The sequence below is a fragment of the Sturnira hondurensis genome, unplaced genomic scaffold (assembly GCF_014824575.4).
Source record: "Sturnira hondurensis isolate 20B ecotype Veracruz unplaced genomic scaffold, ASM1482457v3 Scaffold0020184, whole genome shotgun sequence".
Taxonomy (NCBI): Eukaryota; Metazoa; Chordata; class Mammalia; order Chiroptera; family Phyllostomidae; genus Sturnira; species Sturnira hondurensis.
The window spans coordinates 3,237,741-3,264,287 of record NW_028092815.1 but is presented as its reverse complement, the minus strand read 5'-3'; the positions used below and the strand labels follow the sequence as shown (position 1 = coordinate 3,264,287).

The following is a 26,547-nucleotide window of genomic DNA, read 5'->3' as shown; positions in this document are numbered from 1 at the left end:
ACAGCCCCCTTCTCTCTTGTCACAGCCTACCTTGCTGGGTGCATATAGTGTACAAAATGCCCCCTTGTGGTGCACCTGAGGTCCAGTAAGTTTTCATGGCCTGTTTCTTTATTTTCAGCTAGTGAAGAAAACATTCTCAATTTATAGGGCCAGGAACCATCTTCATTTTATACTCAGTTTTCTTCAACAATTACCAGGCCCTTCTCCCCAGGTACCAGGCACTATGCTCATTCCTGAAGGCACAAAGATGAGTAAGACTCAGTCTCTAGCCTCAAAGAAGTTATAATTTAGTAGATGGCATCAGTCAGGTTCATTCATGGCCAAGGTATTCTTTATTGCCAAAAGCCTCATGTCTTAAAAGATTTGTCAGTTAAATCAAATGCATGTATTATGCAATAATTAGTTTGTTCCTCTTCCCAACCCTACTCCTTTAACTAATCAAAAGTATATTTCCCTGCCTGACACAGCATTTTATCAGCAGCAAATAACCACCGTTGCCAGTATTGATATAATTCTGGCCCAAAGCAGAGACTTGATGTCTTAGTTAGCCTGCTCAGCCTTATCATTGCTAAATGTGCAAGGTCTGCAAATATGTTGGTTTCTTTTAGGCTTTTTGAACTTATAAGAAGAGCTCAGGAACCTGCATCACTAACTTTGTGAACTCTTGGGGCCCAGGCCCTGGACTAGAATTATTGATGTTCTGTAAGTAGAGTGGGATAGGAGCCAGGAAGGAGGTATGCACCTGGCCCCTAGGGATTGAAGGGGAGAGGGCTCCCATCCCATTGGAGATGTCAGCAAACCCTTCAGAAAAGGGACATGGAAGATGGGCTTCAAAGGTAGGGAGACCTGACTCAAGGAGAGTATTGTCAGCAGTCAGGAGATGCTGAGAAGTGCAGGTTTTCCTAGGAAATGAGCATCAGCAGAGAGAGGTGAGCTATAAGGCCAATATAATTGTGTGATACTTGTTGGGGAGTTGCCATCCCAGGGATGAACACCTGCAGCCAAGCCCTTCCCTGAGTCCACATCTGTGCTTTTCACTGAGTGCTTAATTTCTGGAAGAGTCAGTCTGAGCTCAACTTATGTTCTACCTGGGATCAGGTACACCAAGTAAGACAGGAGGATGGTTGTGTGGAACCCTGGCTGTAGGAACAGGAGTTCTTAGAAATGAATTGGCATCAGAGGAGGAGATGGGATCCCAAGGACAGAAGAAGGGGTGGGAAAGCAGAGGGAGCACAGAAGAGCTCTTGAGCTGAGGGCAGCATGAGTGAAAGGCAGGGAGACTTGCCTCATGTCATTGACATGACAGTGGACTTGATCATGAATCATAACCTTTAACTTGGAGCTTCCTCTCTCTGATACATAACCTTCTACCTTCCCCTCTCCTACTGTAGCACATTCATAAAATTGCTCTTCCCTTACTCCCCTCATAACCTCTAAGCTGCCTGGGTCTCTATATTTCCTCACCCAGGAGTCCCTTCCGGCTGGAGCTCAGCAAACCAGAACTTAGCACTTCCCTCTCTTAGCTTCTGAAATTGTTTGCACCCGATGCCCAGAACCTCGTCTCATGCCTGTCCTCAAGTCCAGTTGTCCTCGCAATCCCTGCTCTCAATAGCTGATTTGTGTTCTGCTTCCTGACTTCCCTTGAGCCTCAGCAGTGCCTGTCTCTCACTCACTTCTTATCACCCCCTAAGCAGTTTTATCAAACAGTTTCATACATCCAGACTTCAAGCCCACCTGCTCCTACACAGCTCTGAGGGCTGGCATGCTCTCATATTTGGGCTCCTCCCCTCTTCTCTGTATCCACATCCATGCTCCTCACCTTACTCCAGGCTCACTTCCCAGCCTAATGCTCACCTTGACCCTGTCTCCTTCCACCAGATCCTGCAACCCTGTTGCACTAACCAGCACATATCTTTCTTCTTCAGTCTCTCCTTTTTGAAGGATTCCTCCCTTTCTACCTACAAATATACTCTGGTCCCTCCCATCCCAAGATGCTATCACCACCACCTTATCCACATCCTATTGCCCTTTCAGCTACCCACCAATTTAGGGAATCATGAATCATGGGTTTGGTGGGCCCTTGGGCATCCTCCAACCCTGTTCTTTGCTAGCTGCAAACTGAATCTCAGAGAGTGAAGTGGCTTGTAGCAGTTGGTGGAAAGATGGTCTGCCCACCTTCTTCTACTTCCTAACTTCTTAAAACACTGCTCCAATCTCACCCATACACATCTCATTCACTCCCAAATCCTTGCAGAGTTTGGCCACCCCCACTGACTTTTCCATGAAGGGTTGCCAGTGACAGAGGACCCAGATGCCCTGTCTGCCTTCTTGAAAGTTCTTCCTTCTTGACTTCCGAGACCTCATTTTTCTGATTTCCAGCTTCTCTGGTTGCTCTGCTTTGTCTTCTTCTATGGCTACTCTTTATTTTTCCTAAGATTGGGGTTTCCTAAGAGACCCCAATCAGGGTCTCTTCTTATCCTTCTAATCCTTCCTCAGTTCTTTCCCTCAATGGCTTCAGTATTCTGGACCTGCAATAATTACCTCCATACAGAAGCCTCCAGCCTCTGCCCCCAGTCCTTCCCTCACTCAGACATTTCTTCCTGGATAACCTACCAGCACTCAAATTCAACATGACCCAAAGCTTTTTCCCTTCCAAACCACCCATGGCAGTAGACACCATCCTCAGTTCTGTCTCTGGTTCCAGTACTCTGAGGACCCCTACCCTCTGTGTCCCACACCCAAGCTGTCATCAAGCTAGACCCTTTCTGTGTCCTTCCAGCACTCTGTAATCCAACCTGAGTCAAACTGTGGCGCAGGACCCAATATCTCAAATCAGGGGAGGTCTGTTCTCACTCCCAGTTGTTCTCTCCCTTGTACTTAATATTTTTTACATTCTTAAGTCTTTAAAAGTGTTGTTGCTTGTCTACTATATATGTGCAATGTACACTCACCTCATCCTGGCAGCCAAGGCCCATACTGACTCTAATTCATCTTTCTGAGTTTATTCTCCTGTCCCCACCCCTCTCCACCACTCACACTCCACTAAATGGGAAGACCCATTGTCCCCTGAGTAGCCCAAGCTTGATCTAACTCAGATTATGCCCTCCATCATGCCTTTCCCTTGCCCATGATGCCCTCCATCTGCATGATGTCCATCTGTCAGTGTTCTGTCATCTTCCAGAGTCCAGCTCCATTCCCATCTCCCCCGTGGAAACTCCTCTGGACACTCCACCCGAGAGACCTTCCCCACTTCCCAACACTCCTGGCTGGGCGAACTCTACCTTGTGTTGCAGTTGTTCATTACATGTTCTTACCTAGCCTGTTATATTCTCAGCATCCTTGTATCTCATAATGCTCAGTGACAGTTCTGTGTGCAATAAACAAAAGAAAGGGATGGGGTGGTGGTGGGATCAGGTGATAACCTTAAACAAGGTAGAGGGGCTTTGGTTTGATAGTCTGTACAATGGAACCCTTGTGCATTCCTGGTAAGAGAAGTGCCTAGAAGCTAGAGGAGGGGAGCTAATCACCACCTCCAAAGTAGCTCATTATCCAAGCCACTTCCTTTATTCTACCCCATGGTCTCCCTAACCTCCTGTGCCCTGGGTCCCCCATCACATGTGGCTGAGACACCAGGGCTAAGAGGAGAATGACAGCTGTCCAGTTTTGCTGCAGGAAAACCCATATTTAATGCTGAAGGGGAACCACCAGGAAATGGAAGGCAATGACCGCTACGAGGGTTTTTGTGTGGACATGCTCAAAGAGCTGGCAGAGATCCTCCGGTTCAACTACAAGATCCGTCTGGTTGGAGATGGTGTGTACGGCGTTCCCGAGGCCAATGGCACCTGGACAGGAATGGTTGGGGAGCTGATCACTAGGGTAAGGAAAGAGCAGGTGGTTTGGACTAAGGGGTGGGTTGGGGCGGGAGATGGAAGGGCATAAAGTTGTGCTGTATGCTTATGAATGCTCCATTTACTTAGGCCATTATTCATGCATTTTTCATTTATTTGTCTGTTCATTGTGCAATTCTTTACTGAGCTGGCACTGAGCTAGGCAGCAGTGAAAATTGTTGGTAAATATTTGACATCATGGTGTTTTCCCAGTCCAGTACCTGGAACAGGTAAGGGAGGCTTTGACCAATTCATGTGAATTAGAGAGTTTGGGTTCCATTTTTGGATAATCCAGGTGCTCTTTGTTTGTTCTGATTACTTTACTGCCATTAGCATGACTGGCAGGGCTTGGACAGGCCCTGAGAAAGTGTTGACCTTTGAGAGGGGCTGTCAGAGGATACACAGTTAAATAACAGGAGAAAAGGATCAACTGTCAGAGGAGTCAGTCAGAGTTACAGTTATTGTTACTTATATTATTTTCTGCTGCCATTCATGTGCTTCCACAGACCCTGGGCCAAGATGCTCAGGCTGTAGATTTTTACAGTGAATATGGATTAAAATACAGGTGAGCTTCTCAGAATATCAGTTATCTGTTAGGTTAGAGCAAAGATATAGAAAGTTCTTTCAGCGGGAAGTCTCTGTTTTTTCTGGATATACACTGTTTATAAAAATTAAATAGGTTATTGTTAATTCACAGCCCATATTTTCATAACTGAGTGTTTCTGGTCAGGATAGGTGATGGACACTCCACTGCAGAGATCCCAGACCTGAGTTCTGAGGGTGTGTACCTTGAGCCCACCCCTTGCCCTCTCTGTGGGTCCTGAGAGCAGGAGGAGTCCTGCTGCTCTCCAGCAACTAGCTTCCCAGATACTGTCAGCGGGCAGTGTGCTTTATGGAGGTGGTCACTGATTCTGTTTCAACTTATCTTTTAACTACTTCTTATTCCCGCTTTAAAAATGAGCCATCTAGAGCTTGGACAATTGACTCAAACCCACAAAGTTGTATGAGACTGGGCTGGGATTTGAACCCAGGTCTGTCTCACTCCAGAGCCCACATTCTTTCTGTCACAGTACACACCTCAGCTGGACTTTGATGTCACTAAGAAAGGTGCACATAAATCCAGGCCAGTCTGTCATTCCTTCCTCTTCCTCCTCCCTCCCTCCCTCACATCTCTTTCCCTTCCACCTCTGCTTTCTTTTTTTCTTTTCTTTTTTCTTTACTCACTTCCTTTTAACCCTTTACCTATACCAAAGTTGGACTATAAGATAACATCCTAGTATTGGTTGGGATATTGACTCAGCTGCCCGTGGCAGAGCCATGTGCAAGCTCTGCAGACCAGAACCCATGCCCTCAGAGCTGAGGAGGAGGGCACTCAGGAGCAGGAGCATGCCTGATGGCACAGCTTCTGCAGTGACCCAGCAGGTTGAACAGCAAGACTTTTTCGAGGACAGGGACTCGTTCACATGCTAGAGTGTGGAGGGAGCTGGGTCAGAAGTGGGGCCTTGCTTCAGGGAAAGGCTTGCCAGCAGAGGGCTGACCCAGACGCAGCCTTCTCTGTCTCCCAGGGCGGGAGGGAGGAAACCCGCCTTCATACTGCATGTGCTCTGGTGTGAGGCTCTATCCACATAGAGGGTTTCTTCCTGCAAGGACACCTTTAATTTGCCAAGCCACGTGCCCACTAGGTCTGCTTGGAGGATCCATTCTTAAAATTTATATAATGGCCCAACTGCACTTTAAATAAGGCCTGTTGTATAAAAATAATTAGACTATAGTCTGTGCTATATGCCAAATGGAATCCCTGACACAAGTTTATGGGAATACAGAGAAAGAAAGAAATAGTTCAGCTCCAGAGGGACAGGCATGGCTTTGGAGCAGAGTTACTGACACTCATAACTACTGTTTATTTAGTGCCTACTACTTGCCAGGTATTTATATGCATCATTTCTTCTCCAGCAACAATCCTATGAGATAAACACTGTTATTCACATTTTATAATAATGAAGCTGAGATTAACTTCAGCTTAACAGAAAAGCTAAGTAGGGGTCACACAACTGTCAAGTGATTGATCTGGAATTCAAAGCCAAACCTGTCTGATGACAAAGTCCATGGTCACTCTCATACACTGTGGTGCCTCTAGGAAAAGAAACAGTCAGGTTGGCCTTTGATGGACAAGCAGGCATTATTTGATAAGCACCAAGGGGTGAAGGGTACAGGCAGAGAGCTGTGTGGACAGACATGGAGCCTGCAGGATGTAACAGGTTTAAGGCATGTGCATTGTGCGATGTGGCCACATCAGAGGTGTTAGGAAAGTCAGGAGCTTGAGGCAATGCTGCAAAGGCAATTTATAGCCCAGCTTGTAAAAATCATTGTAAGGAGTTTGGACTGTACTTTGAAGATAGGAGGGAGTTACTGGAGTTGTTAAGCAGGAGAATGATATGATTAGATCTTTGGTGTGGAAGTAAACACTCGAGCAGAAGTTCTCAAAGTGTGGTCCTTGGACCAGCAGCAGCATTGTCCCCAGTACTCGCCAGAAACTCTGGGAGTGGGGGGAAGTGATCTGCATTCTAACAGGCTGGTTCTGATACCAGTTTACGAAGGACTGGTGAGTAGTTCAAATGAAGATTTGAATGACAGTAATAGCATTAGGACTTGAGTGGCAGTAATAGGTTAACAGGCAATTCATGGATGGGCTTGGTTAATAAACAGGGAGTGACAAGACAAGGAGGGAGAGGGAAGGCTCCTGGCCTAGTTTTGGTGACAGTTTGCCAGTCAGCTTATGCCCAGAGAAACAGTGCATGGAAAAGAGGAGCTATAGATGGCCAGTGTGAGGAGCGCAGGATGTGGACGTGAAGCTCCTGCAGGACTCAGAGGTGCGTAAGAGTACAGTAAGTCATGGGTAAGCAAAGCCAGCAAGAAGAAGGAGCTGGGCCCAAGCCCTATTTGGGACTCATCAGGAGATAGGAGCTGATGCCCTGGGAGGACTGGCTGTGCCCCGACGACCCACCCCATCCTCATACCTGGCTCTCCCTGCTCTGCTGGATATCCACCATGTGGGCTTGGACAAGTCACCCAGCATTTCTGACCCCCATGTCTTCATCCTCATAGTGGAAACTAGAGCACCCTCCCCAGGTCCTCGTGAGCCATCAATGACCTCTAGTAAATTTGTGAAATGTGCCAGGTATGCAGTGACTCTCAAGGGTGTTGCCCTCTCCTCTCCATCTCCCATTTCTACACCTGCCTCTCCACGGCAGGCTCTGCTTGCACCTCCTCTCCAGGCCTGAAGCTCAGATCCTCAGCCTTCCCAACCTCTGTTTTCAAACATGCACCATGTACATGCCTGCTGACTCCTGTGAGATGAGTTCATCCAGGGCCAGGTCCTCCCCACTCCCAGGCTGCCTGGGTGAGCTCCTCCTTGCCCCATCATGTCTGGAGAATGCAAAAGTGTGCCTGACCCATGTGTCCAGGGATGCATGTGCAGTGGGAAGGTCCAGCAGCATTCTAAATGTTCTGTGTGGTGGTGGTGAGCTGAAATGCTGTTCTCATTCTCCCTTCTTGCCCTCTGCAGGAAAGGGACAAAGGAGCAGACATTCACTCTGGACAAAGGGTCTCTGGGCCACCTCTTGGGGAAGAAGGCACTTTTGCCTTCTGTTAGGTTGGTAGCAGTGGTAGCCAATCCATTTGTCCTCTTGGGATTAAAGAAAAATACCCTGAATTGAAAGTGAGGGTCTGTTCCTAAACCTTAAGGTAGTAGCGGAATCTTCCTGGGATACCATTTGTTCACTCGTTAAGTGTGCAAAAGCATTTCCCACATATTCTGCCTTGCATCAGCCACGAGTTCACCAATATCCTTATAATCCAGCAACTAATCAAGAGCCCACAAGGCCCTGCCTCTCCTGTCAGTCAACTCTCACACTCTCTGCTGTGTCCCCACTGGTCTTCTCTTGGTTTCTTGAACATAGCATGCTCCGTTCCAATGTAGGACCATTACATTTGCCCTTCCTCCTGTCAGAAACCAATTTCCCCAAGTCTCCAATCTACTATTTCCAACTCATCACCTAGATCTAAGCCAGATGTCACCTCTTTTGAGAAGAATTCTTTCTCTGCTACCCCAAAGGACCTTCATCTCTCCTGGTCACTCTCTAACACATTGCTTTGTTGTATTCTCTTCAAAGAAATGATCACCGTCTATAATCATTTTCTTATTATGGCACTATTTGTTTATTGCCCATCTCCCTTCTCTGGAATGTAAATTCACTGAGATCAGGAACTACATTTGTCCTGTTTATCCCTATACTGGTAGCAGGTGAAATAGTCCCCAGCATACAAAAGCACTCAGTAATTATGGGATGGATAGATGGATGGATGGATGGATGGATAGATGGATGGATGGAAGTCATGCTATGAAAGCACATGTAAAAAAATTACTAACCTTTACAGTCCTTGACCTCAAGAAATGTAGAGCCTGGACAGACAAACTCAATGCAGAGACTTGGTTGTTGGTTTTCAGATGATCCCTTTGACTGGTAAGAAGGAAAGCCCACCAGTGGCCCAGAGGTCCGGGTGCATTTAGCAGGTTGAGCCTTCCAGAAAGGATGTTTTCTCTGGGGCTGCCCTTCTGCTGCAGCCATGGGGACTGAGCATGCTTCCTGAAAATCCCTGCCTCCCCTTCCTAGGCTCTGCCTTCCCCAGCAACCCACAGCTGGGCCTTGGCTCAACTCCACCCACTTCCCACACCAATTTGTCTTGAGGGGAAAAGAATGTAAGCCACTTCATCCCTCTTTCCTCTCCCTATTGGTTAGAAATGTCCAGGATTAGCTGGCTGACTCTAAAATTAACCCCCATTCTTCTAATTTGTTCCCAAGCCCCAGATGCACCTCTCTTCACTCTTTAAGCTAGTTGACCTAACAGGGTATCTGCTTAGCCCCCGCCACACATGCATTCTCCAACTGCCATGGAGTAAACCTTCCCCCATTGTGCTTGCTGGCTGTATTTTCTTGAGTGTGTCTGTTGGTGGGGAAGAGTGAAAACAGCCTGAACATATGCAGCAAGCACCCATGTCACCTGTCCGGATTTCTGCGTCACCTCACCTGAGACTCCCATGCACTGTGCTCAACCCCTTCTGGCTCTGCCTGCTGACCTTTGCCACTCTTGGCTACAAATTGCTCTAAAGATAGCAATGGGCACTATTTTTTAAGCACTTACTCCATGCCAGATACAACACTAATAGTGGCTTTGCAAATATTTTCTAATCTTTAAAGAATCTTACAAGGAAAAGCATCATTACCCCCATTTTATAGATTGGCAAACTGAGGCTCTGAGGTTAACTTTCCAAGATCACGTGGCTGAGAAGTGTGGGTTTCAAGCTCCAAACTCAGATGGGTTCACAGGGTATCCTCCTAACTACTGTGCACAGGTGTTTTGAGCGCACACTGTGCTTTGCTTTCCTGGCAGCACCTCAGTCATCAAACCCTGTTGCTGTGCACCTGCCCCCCTACCCCAGCAGGTGGATCCTGCTCACCCTGTGCCTTCTTGTGAAGAACTAGCCCTCCTTAAAAGAATCTGAATGGAACAGTTCTCTGTGTTCTGGCTATCCCTCACTCACGAAAATGAATTTGCACCAAAAGGTCTTACAGTGTTCAATTTGCTTATTGTCATGCCTTGGCCTCTGTCTCTCAGTTCCTGGCCAGAATCATTATATACTTCTGGAGGCTTATTCACAGACTGTTATTCTTGCCTTCCTACAGCTTGTCAGGAGCAATGACATCCCACCACTTCTCAGCACCAGAGCCAGGCTGGCTCAGTCTTGCCAGCGGCCACATTGGCAGCTACGGAGGCAGCCCTCTGGGAGCCCTGCTCTGCTCCACCCTTCCCAGAACCTGTGGGATCATTTCTTATCTTCTGCAACTCTCAGATAGGCTCCCTTGCTTGATGACAGACTCTTGCTCCAGCTGTGTCTACACGTGCAATTTAGGCAACAAAACAAAAGCTTAGATCTTTTTAAATGTCAGTATTTGGTTCATTCAATTAATTTGGGCTGCTTGGACACTACCAACTCCTGCCAAATGGATCTCTTATCCAAACCCAGGAGACACCCTGAGCAGAACTTCTATGTCCTGAATGGCAGAAGGATGGTCCACTGGGGGCCTGTCTGGCTGCCAGGAGGTGGTGAACAACAGGAAGTAGGCAAGAAATCAAAACAAAGGTGGGTGTGGTCAGGAATCACAGCCAATGGGGAATCTGGTGTCACTCTGGCCAACAGCAAATGGGAATCAGAAGGAACGAGTCAGGTAGAAGGGCTTGGCCTTCGAAAACCCACCAGCAGGATGGTGCAGCCCAAAACAGAGGCTGGGCCTCTGGGGTTTTGAGGGAAGGGACAGAGGACAGAAGCAGGATCCAAGAATCAGGAACAGCACAATCATAGAGATGTCAGTAAACCCTAACTGAGCAGTAAGCATTGACTTGGTGTTAGGCCTTCACATTAACTCACTTAATCCTTATAACAGCCCATGAAGCTGTTACTGCTCATACTTTACTCATAAGAAAATGGGTTCAGAGATCCTAAGTGACCTGCACAAGGTCGCTCAGTGAGCAAGAGACACTTAAACACAAGGCCTGTGACAGCTGTCTGACACAACACACTGTGAGGACATCTCTGTTGAACCTGGGATAGACTCATTTCCCTCTGCCCTGGATGGATTTAAGGTGGGGGCTAGCAAGTGCTGGAGGTCAGCTCTTTGAAAATATGCCTGGAAAGGAGAATGACACCTGCCGCAAGAGCCTACTTCACCCTGGCCCAGTTTGATGAGAGAGTGGCTAGATGAAACAAACATTTCTTTTGTATAACTTTTTCAAAATAGAAACTTAATGTTTGCTTCTAGACTTTATTGATATGAAATTTAAAAAAAAACATTTTTGATTATGCTATTGTAGTTGACTTTCCCCATTGGCACCCCTGCACCCAGCACCCCCCACTCCCTTAAGCAATCCCCCCACCACTGTTCATGTCCATGGGTCATGCATATAAGTTCTTTGGTTACTCCATGTCCTTCACTGTACTCTACATCCCCATCACTATTCTGTGACTACCTATTTGATCTTCTTAATCCCCTCACCTCTTCAGCCATTCCCCCACACTCCCCTCTCATCTGGCAACTTTCAGGTAATTAACTGCTTTTCTCTTGCTGCTTTTAATAGTCTCTCTTTATCTTTAACCTTTGGCATTTTAATTATGATGTATATCTCCTTTGGCAATGGAGAGGGGCAGGTTTATACATGGGAAGATGAGAAGGAAGTTTGTCAGAGGAGGTAAACTGTGACTAGACCTTCAAGAGTAGGTGGAATAGCTGGTTGGACAGTGGAGGAAATGGCACACTGGAGTTATGGCTATAAGAAAGTACAAAGTGTGCTTGACAGATAGATGACTAGAATGTCAGAGGGCCCTCCAGGGGGAATGCTGGGAAGTGAGGCTGAACCCACAGGACCGGACACACTATCAGAGCTTGACCCCCAGGCTGAGTTCTGGACAGGTGGGGAGCCTGGATAATTTTTTAAGAGGGAAGTCAGGTATAAGTGTCATTGTATAGAAATGAATTTTATTAGAAAAAGAATATTAATAGACACCATCAACTTAGCACTTATGTATTACCAGGTGTTGTGCTTAGTCTGTTACCTCATTTATCTTCCTAACAACCCAAGTTGATGACTGTCTTGCCCATTTTACAGATGGCAAAACTGAGCTTGGAGAGGATGTGGAGCCTACCCTCAAGTCTGGCAGGGCTAGACTTGAGCTCACTTTGGTTTGGTGCCAGTGAGGCAGAGCAATGTCATCACAAGACAGAACAGTGGAGGAAGGGAGAGCTGTGTCCTTGACATTGGCCTCATTCAGGAGGGCCAGGCAGGGGCTGAGGGAATGGTCAGCTAGATGTTCAGCAAGATAAGGGCTAGATAGCATCCCTGAGACACTGTATCCCAGAGATCACTGCCAACCAGCTGGGTGACATGGTGGAGTGGTAGCATAGGTACCAGACTGTCCTGAGTGCAGTGGCATCGACAGCGAGGCTGTGAGAGTAAAATGAAGATGCTTCTTTCTCGCCTCCCTTCAGTCTTTTTCTTCAGAGAGCCCACTGAATTCATTGCAGGTTGAGAATGTAGCCTCTCTCCCAAACTGCCCAGATTTGAATTCTACTGTGCCACTTATTTTATGTGAAACCTTCGGCAAGTTCCTTAGCATCTTTGTGCCTCATTTTCCTGATCTGTAAAATGGGGATTGTAATGGCAACTTAGCTCATAGAGGTACTGTGAGCACTGAGTGAGGTAAAGTGCTTACTTACTTCAGTGCCAGACACATAGAAGGGCTACAGGTGTGAGTTGTGTGAGTATCACAGCCTTGATCCTGCATAGCATCCATTACTTAGATACTTCAGGGTCTTCTAATTGCTCTTCAAGGTGTGCATGCACCTTCCCCCAAGCTCACCTATCACACACTTTTGGGCCCTGTCTGTCCTGCCTTCTAGACTTCTTCCAGCCCCCAAGATGCACTATGCTACTTCATGCCTTGGGGCTCATCCCAGGCCTCATCACAGGTAAATCATGTTCTGGTGAGGGAGTATCATCCTGGGAAAGCCCTGTGGAACTCTTAGGCTCTGTCAGCACCCTGGTCTGCCTTCTTGGAGTGCTATGAATGACTCCCTTATAACATTCATTATAGCTGTCATTTTACAAAGATTTTCTTGACCATCAGATGACTGTGTGCCTCCCCAGTGGACTGTAAGCTCTTTGCTCACAGGGCTCATGACTGCTCAGTCCTGGACCCTTATGCACCCCCCAGAGTGGGCCAGAGAATCAGTAAAGAGTGGTGAGGAGGAGAGAATTGGGGAGGGGCAGGGGGTTCTGCCCCTGGTCAGACAGTCCCAGAACCCAGGGCATAGTGCTTTTAGGGACCCCTGGTGAGCTCAGTGACCCCATGTCACTCTCAGCTAGATACAGTGATCCCTCACCTATCTTGGGAGTTACATTCCAGAGACCCCCACGATAGGTGAAAATCTGAGAAGCAGCAGAGTTATATTTATTTTATTATTTATATATATTCTAAGGCTTTATAAACCCTTCCCACACTCTTATAAACCTTTCCCACTCTCTTATTAACCTTTCCCACACTCTTATAAACACTTCATATGCTCTTAAACACTTTTTACACTCTTAAACCTACATAATTTTAACAACACATAAAATTCTATATGGGCACTCACCAGTGAAGTGTACTACAACCTGAATGATGAAGACCATGAATTATGTAGCTGTGCAGTACTGATGGCAATGAAGGTGATGACGATGAGATGAATGTACTGCACAGACAAGAAGAGCATCACAGCTCTTCTGAAGGCACCACTGCATCAGGTGCTTCATCCAGTGGTGCAGTGTCTTTGCCCTGGGTGGTAACTTCTATTTCCGCTAAAGGCATAGGCGTAACTGATTTCTTCATCAGAGCGATGAACGTAGTTATGGGGAGTTGCTGGGCTGCTTTTTATCCGCAGAGGCAGCTGCTCCTTGCAGAGAAACACTCCTGTGTTTAAAGTGTCTCCAAAATTTGTCATACCAGCCTTTGCTGGCACTGAATGGGGTTGGTCTGGTGGGAGAAGCACTCAACGGTACTGCTTCTGTGTCGTTGTCCTCATCTTCATCCTCGTCACTGTCGTGAACGTCCCTGCTTTCTACAAAACTATCATAAAGTTTCTTGGCTTTCATCTGGATGGTGTTGGTATCCAATGAGATATTCTTCTTCCTGCAGTCATTTATCCACAGGGCCAATGCAGACTCCATCCTCACAGTGGCCTTATTGTGGGAAGTGACCACCCTCTTTGCAGTCTCGTTAAAAGTCATTGTTGCCATAGACATAATATTCTTCTCGTCTTTGTTTATGTAGCAAACAGTAGATTCGTTGATCCTGTGATGGCGGCCTGCAGCCGCGTAGCTTTTGCCTTCCTTTAACATGTTGAGAAGTTCCACCTTTTCTTTGATGGTACGCATATTCCTCGGGTGCTAGGGTTCACTGCCAGAAGCCTTAGAAGGTGCAGAACGTTTGGGTGGCATCGTAGGGCTTGAAATAAATTCAAACTTTTATGAAAATTTCACAAAAACACAGCACAGCAGAACAACACTGTGCGCAGTATGGATGTAAGTGGATGTAAAGTGGACAAGGAGAGATGCTGAATGTATGGGTGAAGCGCAGGAGAGCAAACAGACGATAACTCAAGAGTTTGCTGCTAATACCCTGGGGTGCATTAAAGCCAAGGTAGTTAATGACTGTTCTATACCAAGTCAATTAAACATGAAAAACATCCACAAAACCTCCCCAGTTTCTTTTAGCTTGTCACTGCCCTTTTCCATCTCACCCCTGCCTCCCTTGTCCCAAATTCACTGTTGGCTAGAGACAAAGGAAAGCAAGACAGGCTGGGGGCAGTGACCCTGCAGTGTCCACATGGGACAGCTTTGCTGTTTGTCCTGGTTTGGGGAGTTATCTATTTGTGAATAGACAGAAGTGCCTTGTCGGAGCTTGGGGCAAATTCTCTCTGGGTGCGTGGTCATTCTGTGTGTACCCAGGGAAGGGTCCTTCTTGGATTCTGCTCATTCTCAGCTTTCTTTCCATTTGGAATTGCTTTACCACAATGTCATTGTAGGCAAACTTTTTTAAACTTGTGGAAATATTTTCAAATTTCAATCAAAGTTCGCCTTTGTGGAGGAAAGCTGAGTGTAGGGAAACAAACTTGAGGCTAGAGTTGTTACTTTGGTTAATTGATTTGGAGAAAGGACTGGATGCCATGTTTACCTCCTACTCATATTATCAGTTTTGGTTTTCCTAATATCTTCAATTCCTTCATTCCAACCAATTTTATTTTTGTCTCTTTCACCTCTCAAGGTTTGAGCAAGGTTGGGCTATCAATTTGCCATCAACCACACGCAGGACTGACATGGCACCTGCTGGGCCTTTGTGGTTGACTGAACTCCAGTCAATGTCATTGAAGGGAGGAGGTTCTGAAAGGCCCGGACTGCCCTCCAGAGAGGCCCTAGATGCAGTTGTGAACAATCTTCTAGTCAAACCTACTTTCTGACCCAAGGGTTGATTCACTTGATAGCAGTGATCAATGCTGTCTTGCAGAAACACTGAATGAGCACATTTAAAATTATTTATATTAAAAATCTCATATCTGCACTCTAGTTTCTTTTCAGCCAATCTCACTCTATAAAGCTCCAAGTTTGTTAATCTATGCTAATGACCTGGCTACTTTAGCCAATGGAACATGAATTGGGAGTGGAGGACTGGGGGGGAGATGTAAAAAGAGATGACCTTTGACTTATTATACGTCATAAACTCCCTTGTGTTTAAAATGAGGGCCAACATGCCTATCTCCCTGCTTTTCTTCAGTGATTTGGGCAGAATTATGTGTGTATATTCTTTCAGAACTGATTGCCTATTTATAGATTTTGGACACTTCACTTTTCCATATTTCTTTCTTCATATTTTGCATTAACTGATCATCCACCATAATTAGAAGGAATTAAAGAAGCTTAAATGTGAACCTATGACAGCTAATCCATGATACATACCTAGCTTATAAAACATGGTCTCTAAGCACTAGTGAAGTCAAACTACCTGCACAAGTTGTTGCAAATACAGATTCCTGGGTCCTACCACCAGAGTCTACAGGAGCCTGGAATGAGGCTCAGGAATTCTCATCTTAATTAAGCCCTTCAGGTGATTTTGATGCAGGTGGTCATAGACTATATTTTGAGAATCATGGTGAGAGTTGCTGGGAAGAATCCTAACACTCTGTGAATCCTACATCCTTGGGCAAGGGCCTAGGCTAAGGAAGCCTAGGAAAGTAAAGTGACCAGACCACATCAGTCAATCAGTGCAGAGTGTGGACTAGAACTGAAAGTCAGCTCTAGGCTTTTCCCACCACTCCATTTATGGTGGAGCAGACCAATTAGAAGTGAGCTTGCTTTGCAATTAGATGGAGTTAAGTTAGATGTAAGAACCTCCTGACAGAGGGAATCATTGAAGAAGCCTGTACCATCCTTTCCTAGAGGGCCTTCATTCAAGACAGATTCCTCAGATGTGGGTACTTGTAGTGCAATGTGGAGGCAGGAGAAAGGAAAGAAACATCTTCAGAACAAATTCTGGTGATTTTGCATGAACAGGACCACAGACTCTTCTTTTGGTTCTGTCGTGGCACCTACTTTTAATGTCAACAGCAACATAAGTGGCCAGTTGTCCAGGAGCCCCAAGGTTCAGTCTCAGCTCTGACAAGGACAAGCTTTGTGACATTGGGCCACTTGCTCAAGTTCTTGGTCTCCATTTCCTCAACAAGAAACAAATGGGTTGTTTTAGATTGTTTCAATTTCTGTGGCTCCATCATTTTTATCTTTTATGTTAACCACACCCCCCCCCATTAAAGTGTCTTATACAGCATAAGATCTCAGTGAAGTTTTACTAACTAAACAAGTTGATAAGTTGAATGAAAAGCTACTCAATGTTGAGAATCCAGGAAACCTACCCACCAGTTTTCCCCTTTGAGCCCTTTGCTCTAGGACATTTGAGTCTACCCCTGAATAGTCTGTAGTGATCCTTCCTGCCTTTTATACTTATTTAGCATTTAGAGAGGTCTAACCTCAAATGAATATTAGTGACCATTCAGACCTTGCTATAACTACTTAGAGTCATCCCTGTTGCAGAGAAGTCAGACCTGAGTAACATCTCCCCAGCAGTGAGGTGCCCCATCCCATGTGGCCATTGCACTGATGGGCTCTCTCTACCTCTTTCAGAAAGCAGACCTGGCTGTGGCAGGACTCACCATCACTGCTGAACGGGAGAAGGTGATTGATTTCTCGAAGCCATTCATGACTCTGGGAATTAGCATTCTTTACCGAGTTCACATGGTAAGCCTTTATGTCATTAATCCTATTTGCATGCAGACACCAAGTTATGTGGTAATAAAGAATGGCTTGTGGAAATACTTAGATTTAGGCACTTAAATGCAAATGTGCTGGGCTATCATTTGTCCCCTCAGCTGCACTTTTGCAAACACGTGAATGGAAAAGTCTCACCCATGAGCTTTCCCCTAAAAATTGCTTCTGCCCCACTGAACAGTGATTGTTCAATCCTTGGCACATAGTGTGTCAGTGGGTGATTGGCCCTGTTGGTCACTCTGTCTCCTCTTAGGGGACAGGGCCCACAGCACGGATAAGTGCCCCAGCCCTGTTCCAGACTTCCCTGATCCTCAATTCCACTTCTGCTTGCTCTGAGTTTTGCTTCTGGTGAGAGAATAGAGACTCACTTCTGATTATGTGTACAAGTGATTAAAGAGCAAACAATTTAATGTTACTTATCTCTGGCACATCCCGTCTTCTGCATATTTCAAAAAAAAAAGATGTCTCTGGTTAGGTTGTTTGTGAAACCACACCAATGGACAGCAGAGGATGGACATGAGACCATGGTAGACCAGTTGGTGGAGGTTGTGGAATGGAAGAGTACCTTGGAGGTGCCTCAGACACAAAGTGAACAATATTACATTGCCAGCACCTAGTTTACTTTGTCCCATTTTTGTAGTGAGCTAGAAGAACCTTTTTCTAATCTTTTTTTCCAAATTGGCTCTAGTGCGTAGCTATTGTATGGATTTTCTAATACTGAAGTCATTATACATGTCTGAGGTCATGTGGCATATTCCAATATATAAGCTGGAAGGGCAAGGCTGCCCAGCAGAGAGTTCTCCCAAATTCCAACTCTAGAAAAGGGGAGACCAATATTCTCAGCCCCAGCCCAAACCCACATAGCAGACAGCTGCTAAGGCATTAGAAACTGGCACATTTCTCCAAGAGGAGGGTTTTCCATCACAGCCACTAGGCAGCTCAGAAGAGCACTGGTTTGCATAAGGCTTTTGTCTGATTATGGCCCAGCTTGGGAGAGGAGGCCAAATCATCTGGAAGAACAGAACATCCAAATCCCAAGCCTCCCAGACAGAGACAGAAAGAAATATGAGATGTGGTCATAGTCCTTGTTGACAATGTTGTGGGTGTGTCTCTTTGGATCAGGGGGATTTCTTCATTTCTCCTCTTTCCATGATGATGATAGCACCCATCCACTGAGCACCTCCTCTGTGCCAGACACTCTTTCAGGCACCTGTGATGTCAGCTGTTGTTATGGGTTGAATTGTGTCCCCTCAAAAGATATGTTCAAGTTCTAACCCCCAGGACCCATGAGCATGATCTTATTGGGAAATAGAATCTTTGCATATGTAATTAAGCTAAAATGAGGTTATATTGATTAGAGTGGGTCCTAATACAATGACTGGTGGCTTCATAAAAAGGGAAATTTGGACACTGACATACACGGGGAAGGACTATGTGAATTTGGAGACAGAGATTGGAGTGATGCAGCTATAAGGCAAAAAATGCCAAGGTTTGCCAGCAACCACCATAAACTGGAAGAGACAAGGAAGGATTCTCCCCTAAAGACTTCAGAGAACGCATGGCCCTACTGACACCTTGATTTTGACTTTCTAGTCTCCAGAAATGTGAGACAATACATTTCTGTTACTTTGGGCCACCCAGCATCCCTAGGAAACTGCAACAATAAAGTTGTTGCTCTATTTTAGAAATGAGGAAACAGGTACAATCAGTTTTAAAAATCTGAACAAGACCCCTTACCAATAAGTGAAAGAGAAGCATTAAAACCCGGAATGATGTGATCTGAGCCCGTGTTCTCCAAATAACTCCAGGCCTCCACCTCCATTCATGTGATTTTTGAAGAATTGTCCTGTAGACCCTTTTTCATTTGGTCCTCAGGACTGTTCTCTGAGGAGGAAGGGGCAAGGATTATAATTCCTATCATAGAGATAAGAAGCCAAAGTCATACATGGAGCTAACACAGGATGGGGCCTAGAATCCAGGTGGTGCAGCTCTCAGGACATCTCTCTCACCATAGTTACACCTGGCAGTGCTCCTAGGTGGTATTCCAGGTAGCACTGTTTCCTAAGCCCACCCACCATCCTCCAGCAACTGAGCCCTGAGGGAGAACCCACAAGGAAGTGGAGACACGTGGCCTTTGAGGCCAGGCCATACAACTAGGCTACCGCCTTAATTTCTTGATTAATACCAAGGAAACTAGAGCCCCACTCATGACCCAGTGAACCATGAGGAACCATGTGGGTGAAGGCACCTGCTACCGCATGTTTCCATTTCCTGTGGCCATCTGCTGCGAGGCTACACACACCACCCAGGGTACCACTGTATCAATTCTGACCAGAGCTGAATTTCAATTGACCAGCCCTCTGGACAGCCCACATTGTACTTACCAAATATTTTCTACCACCTGCACACCTATCACTATAATAGTTCCCTTACATTAGCTCCTGTGGTATGAAGTGTTGTGTCAGCATGGAGAGGCAATGGTGCCCAGATATTTGGTCAACAGCTAATGTAGCTGTTGCTGTGATTTTTATAGATGTGATTAGCATTAATGATCAGTAGACTTTAAGTAAAGGAGATTACCTTGGTAACATGAATGGGCCTCATTCAATCATTTGAAGGCCTTCAGAGCAAAAGTAGGTTACCCAAAGGAGAAGCTAATTCTACTTCAAAACTGTCACATAGAAAATCTGTCTGAGTTTCTAGCCTGCTAGCCTGCCATTACAGATTTTCGATCTACCATCAAACACAATCACATGAGACAATTCCTTAAAATAAATCTCTTTACAAATCCATACACATATGCACACACCCCACTGGTTCTTTCTTTCTGAAGAACCCTAATACATTTTCTCCATCTGGTCAGGATTCCTCCCCCTCTTCTACCCCCCATACTGGGCATCAGTGTGTCACACAGCCACTCTGATCTGATTGACAACGGGGCCACCCTGAGCAAAGACTGAGTGCTGCCATGAGCAGTGTACACTGAGCAGAACTGACAGTTTACGCATTTATTCAACAAATATTTACTCAGTGCATCTTTCTGTGTGTGAGTCAGTGTGCTCAGAAAGTACCCAAAGGTCAGCTAGTGAGAGAACAATTCCATACCAGGTAGGAAACCTGGTGAGAACAAATTTGAGATGAAACCAAAGAGGCAAAGAGGAAGAGCTAATGGTGAAGGATAGCCTGGCAGAGTCCACCATAAGAGCCTAAATATAATGTTACATAGAGAAGTCGTCTCTAATACACTAGTGTTACATTAATGATATTAAAAGTTGAATTCTGTGTGTTTGTGAATTCTCTCTAGCTAATAGTTATCTGTAAACAAAAATATACTTAATTTTATTTATAATCATTAAGGACCCAGAATGTCTATCTTAGTTCTGTGTCTATGACGTCAACTCTATCATGAGTGATTGGTACCAAAAAGTAATCAAATCTATGTGCAAAAGGCAAAACAATCAACCTCAAGTGTAAATGACCAGTGAAGATTTACTACAGAGCCCTCCGAAATAACAAGTGGTAGCAGATATGTCTCTGAAGTTTAAAGATAACCAGAAATCATTTGTGAATTATCAGAACTCTATGATTTTCTAGGCTTTTTCATGAATGTGGATCATCATGAGTTTATTATGGGGTACTTTTACTCTTCCCTACCTTGGGTATAGACTCTGTTTCTGCTTATGCAGAAATCAGGACCACAATCAGAAGAATGTTTTCCTCTTTTTATCACTTACTCCCTGCCACTCTGAGGCTGGCTAGGGATTCTGGCGTTGGCATTTGTTACAGCTGATCCCTCCCACTTGTTAAAACTCTCCCCATTCCTAGCATTTAAATAATTTTCTTCTGCTGACTCACCATCTGGTTAATCTGACCCACTCCCAAATCTGTGAATCTAACCTTGGCTGTCCCCCAGTAGCATATTTCTAACACATTACTAGACATGTCCATCTGAATGTCTTATAGGAGCCTCAAATACAGTGCCTCAACTGCATTAAAAGTATTTCTCCCCATCTCAGATAGTGGTATCTCCATCCAGTTATCTGAGCCATCCTTCACTTCCCTTACTATGCATGTTCAACTGGTCACTTCCTTCCTAAATTGTTTTCAAATATATGGGGGTAGCAAAAGTAGGTTTACAGTTGTTCATGTGGAAAAGACATTCAGGTTGTGATTATTACAAAAAAGAATAAATCCTGTGTTTCATGTACTCACAACTGAAAAGCTACTTTTGTGCACCTCTGTACTGTCCCCACCCAATCTATCTTTGTTCAGACTCTCTTCATCTCTAACCTGTACAGCTGCTATGCCAGTGGCCTGTATCCTCTCTGAGGTCAGGGCATTTCTTTTTGTTGCCATGTCCCCATCAGTGGGCCACAGTCATAAGCATGCACATAGAAGCAATAGAGTGAAAATCATGGATTCTGGAGCTAGATTGCATGGGTTTGTGCCCAAATCTGACACTAATTGCATGTAACATGTTTCTCAGTTTCTAAATCTATAAAAATAGTTTGTCATACAAGTTTAATGTAGATATATATGTAATGCATATATAGAGCTGTCATATACAATAAAGCTATTGTATTTAATAAATGTCAATTGTTCCCACCTGTAATCCATTCTCAATTCATACTGCAGCTTGGGAGTTGTTTTCAATTTATTTTAATTTTTTTTTACAAATGTAATCACACTAATCTCTTATTTAAAATCACTCACTGGCTGCCCATCAAGTACAGCTTCCTGGCATGGACAATGAAGACAACCACTCCTGTCCCCTTTCCAGTTCTTCCCTTGCAGGCACCTTCACCCTATCGTGCTGCTTGCCCATCATGTCAATCACTCCTGCCTCCTTATGCAGGTTCGTGCTCATCTTCTTGCCTCTCAACCATCTAACAAACTCTTCCTTAGTTTTTAATACCAGCTCAAATGTCACTGGCCTTTGATGTGACTCAGCTAGATGGAGTGATTGCTTCATTCTCTGAGCTTCTTTCCTCAACTTACCTCTACAACAGTATTTATCTATTGCATTATATTACCCTTTGGTTCTCTCTCTTGCAGTAAATCCTAGTAGGAGATACATTGTGAAAAATGTACCATTTTTTCAGGCCATACATTTTTATGCTATGACTGTTGGTATGGCAAATGTGGTCATTTTAATATGCAGTGTTTGCTTAATAAATATGGAAGAAAGAAAGAAAGAGAGGGAAGGCAGTAGCCCATGATGCTGTGGGCAATGAGCACCACTTTCATTTGTGGCTTGCAGTTGGGCAGCACTGAGCCCCATAAGCCTGGCTTCTATCAGAATGAATGACCTAAGACTTCCACCAAGATGGAGGCATAGGTGGAAACACTGTGCCTTCTCCCACAACCAAGTTTGAATACAACAAAGGTTTGGAGAAACAAAGACACAACCAAAGGACAGAAGATTGAATTATACGGAAGTCCGACTACATCTAACCGTTCAACGGGACGGTAAGAGGGGCGGAGCCAGCAGCGAGCAGGGTCGGGCAGGACAGGACCCCTGACCCAGGCGAGAAGGCAGACGGGAACCAGTTGGGGTGCGGGGCAGACCGCGGGCGCATATTCGCACACAGTGAGACAGACCACGCAGGCCCCAGGGGGCGAGGGCTGACGGCGGTGGCACACTCTCGTGCAGTGGGACGAAACGCGTGGGCCCGGTGATGGCAGTAACTGCGGCACCGGTGAGGGCCGTGGCTGCAGGCAGCGGACAGGATGCCAGAGTCCCTCTTTGACCCCGCCCCCACATACAGCGTCACAACCCAGCGACTTAGTTGCCCTGTTCTAGTGAACACTTTAGGGCTCTGATCCTGCTATGGAACAGGCACGAACAACCCAAAAGATGGCGCAAGAAGAACTCAAAGTCCCAGAGCCAATAACTCTAAGCGACCGAGAAATTGCCAGCCTCTCAGAAGCACAATTCAGGACACTATTTATCAGGATGCTCACAGAACTCATAGATTATAGTCACAAATTAGAGGAACATATGAAGGCTAAACTAATTGAAATGAAGGGAGATGCACAGGAAACCAATAATGATGGAAAGGAAACAGGGACACAAATCAATGGAATGGACCAGAAGGAAGAACAAAACATCCCACCAGAAAGGAATGAAGAAATGAGAATTCAACAAAATGAGGAGAGGCTTAGGAACCTCCAGGACATCTTTAAACGTTCCAACATCCGAATTATAGGGGTACCAGAAGGGGGAAAGAAACAGCCACGAGTGGAACACTTATTTGAACAAATAATAAAGGAGAACTTCCCCAGTCTGGCAAAGGAAATAGACTTCCAGGAAATCCAGGAAGCTCAGAGAGTCCCAAAGAAGTTGGACCCAAGAACACATCATAATTACACCAAGGCACATCATAATTACATTAGCCAAGACCAAAATGAAGGAGAGAATCCTAGAAGCAGCAAGGGATAAGGGGACAGTCACCTACAAAGGAGTACCCATCAGACTGTCAGCAGATTTCTCAAAAGAGACCTTACAGGCAAGAAGGGGCTGGAAAGAAGTATTCCAAGTCATGAAATCCAAAGACCTACAGCCAAGATTGCTTTATCCAGCAAAACTTTCATTTAGAATGGAAGGACAGATAAAGTGCTTCTCAGATAAGGTCAAGTTAAAGGAGTTCATCATCCCCAAGCCCTTATTATATGAAATGCTAAAGGGACTTATATAAGAAAAAGAAGATGAAAAATATTAACAGTGAGAGGACAGCAAACTCACAGTTATTAACAACCACACCTAAAACAAAAGCAAACCAAGAGGACAGCTAGATCAGGAGTGGAACCATAGAAATGAAGAACACATGGAGGGTTAGAAACAGGGGGGTGGGAGGGGGAGAAGGGGGGAGAAGGCACAGAAAATAGCATAGATGGTAGGTAGAAAATAGATAGGGGGGAGGGCGAGAATAGTGGGGGAAATATAGAATCCAAAGAACTTGAGACACATGGTTATAAACTAAGGGGGGGGGAGAATGGTGGGGGAGGAAGGTTGCGGGTGGAGGGGATTGAAGGGGGGGGAATAGAACAACTGTAATGGTATAATCAATAAAATATATTTAAAAAACGAATGAATGACCTAAATAACTTTTTTCTAGACTTTATCACATTAGTCTTGAGAACAAAAAGAGATGGGAGGCAAATGTCAAGCAACTCACATACATCTGCTCAGACCTGGCTATGGCTGCCACCTGAACTCACCATCTCTCCCTGTCTGATGCTTGCATATGCCACACAACGTAACTCCCACATGAGAAGGCTTCAGAATCCCTAGCTGGGGCAGGTGAGCTTACAAGCTAGACACAAAGAGCCCCATCTTTAGAATCTGGGTCATCCCCTGGTACTCCAAGTATGGAAGGTGTCAAATGACAGGACACTTGAATTTCAAAACATTTTTTATTTCTTTGGCATATAAGCTCCTTTATTCTTATTGAGAAGTTCAGCATATTTAATATGACAGGATGACCCCAAGGACATTTTGCATTCCAGAGTTTTTTTATATTGGTGAATCATATAAGCTCTCCAGTAGCTGTGTGAATTGGGAGGAAAAGAGCATTGAGAAACACAAAACACACTTGTATTTGACATTGGAATATATAATTTAGTTTTCTCTCTTTTTTCTGTAACAGAAATTTGCCTAATGTTGTCTTGCTCAAACTAATAGTGAAGTAAGGTTGTATTCCTGAAGCACACACTGACTGTTGTAGCAGGGCACCATCAGAGTGTGCTGCAAACCAGCCTGGAGCCAACATTGGGCATACATAATCCCCAAATGGGTAATCATGTTTTAAAAGTTCATCATTGGCACATTTGAAGAGGTTGGGTTCGTGTCCAGAACAGTTGTATGCTGACTAACATTTGTTAGGTATCTCTTCATTTATAAAGCGCCTTTGCACACAATCTCTGGTTTAAAGCATGCAATCCCCCGAGGCAGGTAGTATGACCCCCATTTTACATGGAAGGATTCTGAGGCTGGTGGTGGCTACTGTAGGGAGAGTAGTGCAATGGTGGAGGTCACGCTGAACCCAGATTTTCTGTCTCCAAGTCCAAATGTTCTCAACTACCTATCTTTATGGTATAGTAGTATATTTCTCTGTACCAAGGCCATGTTTTAGGTGGTCTATCAAGATTTTTTCCAATCTAAGGAAAAAATTCCCTAGGAAAAAATTCCCTATATTCCATATAGGGTCTCAAGTCCATGAGACCATCTCCTTTAAAGTGTGAATTTACTATTTTTCCCTTATAGTGTTCTGTTCCATGTTTGATTAACAAATGGAAAAGATTCATATTCTCTTCTTAGCTCTTGGCTAGAGTTATCAAGCTCAAGAAAAGTAAAAAAAAACAGTAATTAAAAGGTGAGAAAGAAATAAATGTCAACATTAAATTAATGCTCAGCATTATTGCTGTACCTATTATCCTTTTTTCAAGAAGGTCTGTTTCATTTCAGAGAGATTGTCTAGGGGAGTGGAGAACAATGTTAAGTAGACCAGTGAATCATTTCTAATACTGTGTACTATTCTATTATAAGAAAACAGAAAATGAATAGAGTTATATTTCTTAAAAGTAAGTAACACAATGGCCCCTATAGTGGAAACATGGCTTCTCAAATTATTGTAATATTGATTCTTTATTGAGTACTTCTCTCTCAAGAAACTGAAGGTGTTTTATCAACATTACTTTAATAATTCTCACATTTCCCCTTCATATTGATTGCAGTGTTTCATATTATGGAAAAAGAAAATGGCACCCAGAAAAGGTGGTGGAGTGATTTGCCTAGGGTCACTCAGCAAGGCAAGGCCAATTCCAGGGTTAGAACTTGGGCCTACTCCTACCAGATTTCCAACAAGCAAAGTGAGACTGTGTCATATATGTAGCACCTGTGTCATATACAGGCAACATATCCATTTGGGTGTTTTATGTAAAAGGAATTAATTGCTTACGTTTTTCCCCTCTTGGAGTCACAGGTGTGAAGTGCATGCTAAACAAAATATCAACATTCATTGCAGACACACTGGGAGAAGCTATCCACAGGTTAGTGGGTTAGGACAAGAAGAAATCATGTTCTTCTACCTCTTCCAGAAGGAGTAATGGAGACTGTTGTCCTATCTGCTCATTCTAAGAGTTGAAGGAAACTTCTCTATAAACTGCCCTTTAGTTCCAAAGACTGGCAAAACCACATAGAGGACATGCAGAGCCTTTGCTATTGGCTCCACTGGGAGGGAATGGAGTGTAGAGAACTGGTAGACAACTGGTATCACTTGTTTGTGCATAGGGAAATGGTGCTAGGGTACACAACCCTTACACAAACACAAGAGCACCCACCACACATCTGACTCACTGGTCTGTCTGAAAAGGCTGAAATTGTGCTGAGTTCAAAGGTTGGAATCACTGACTTCCAAGAGCCATCCTTCCAGAAGAGAACCTGGTATTGCCCTGGGGAACCCTTATACTTCATACTGAATATCTCATAACCCACAGAAACTCCAGGACTTATGGAAAGTGACCGTAACCAGATGGCAATATTCCCCAAGCATCTATAGCATGTATCCCTGTCGGATAGAAAATAGTATTTCTTGTCCATCAAGAGAACACCACAAAAGAAAGTTCCCTTCTTTGTCACACACTAGCTCCCTTCCTCCCATTTATCCCTGATCACCATCAGGTAGCAGGGAGC

At 44.8% G+C, this 26,547-nt stretch overlaps 1 protein-coding gene across 1 annotated transcript in view; it reads left to right on the top strand.

Moving 5' to 3' along the window:
• Positions 1-26,547, top strand: part of GRIK4 (glutamate ionotropic receptor kainate type subunit 4) — a 315,020-nt gene that overhangs the window by 255,396 nt on the left and 33,077 nt on the right. The window contains exons 12-13 of the mRNA XM_037029059.1: positions 3,673-3,876; positions 16,710-16,823. Of these exons, the coding sequence (XP_036884954.1) occupies positions 3,673-3,876; positions 16,710-16,823 (318 nt within the window). The remainder of the gene's footprint in view (positions 1-3,672; positions 3,877-16,709; positions 16,824-26,547) is intronic.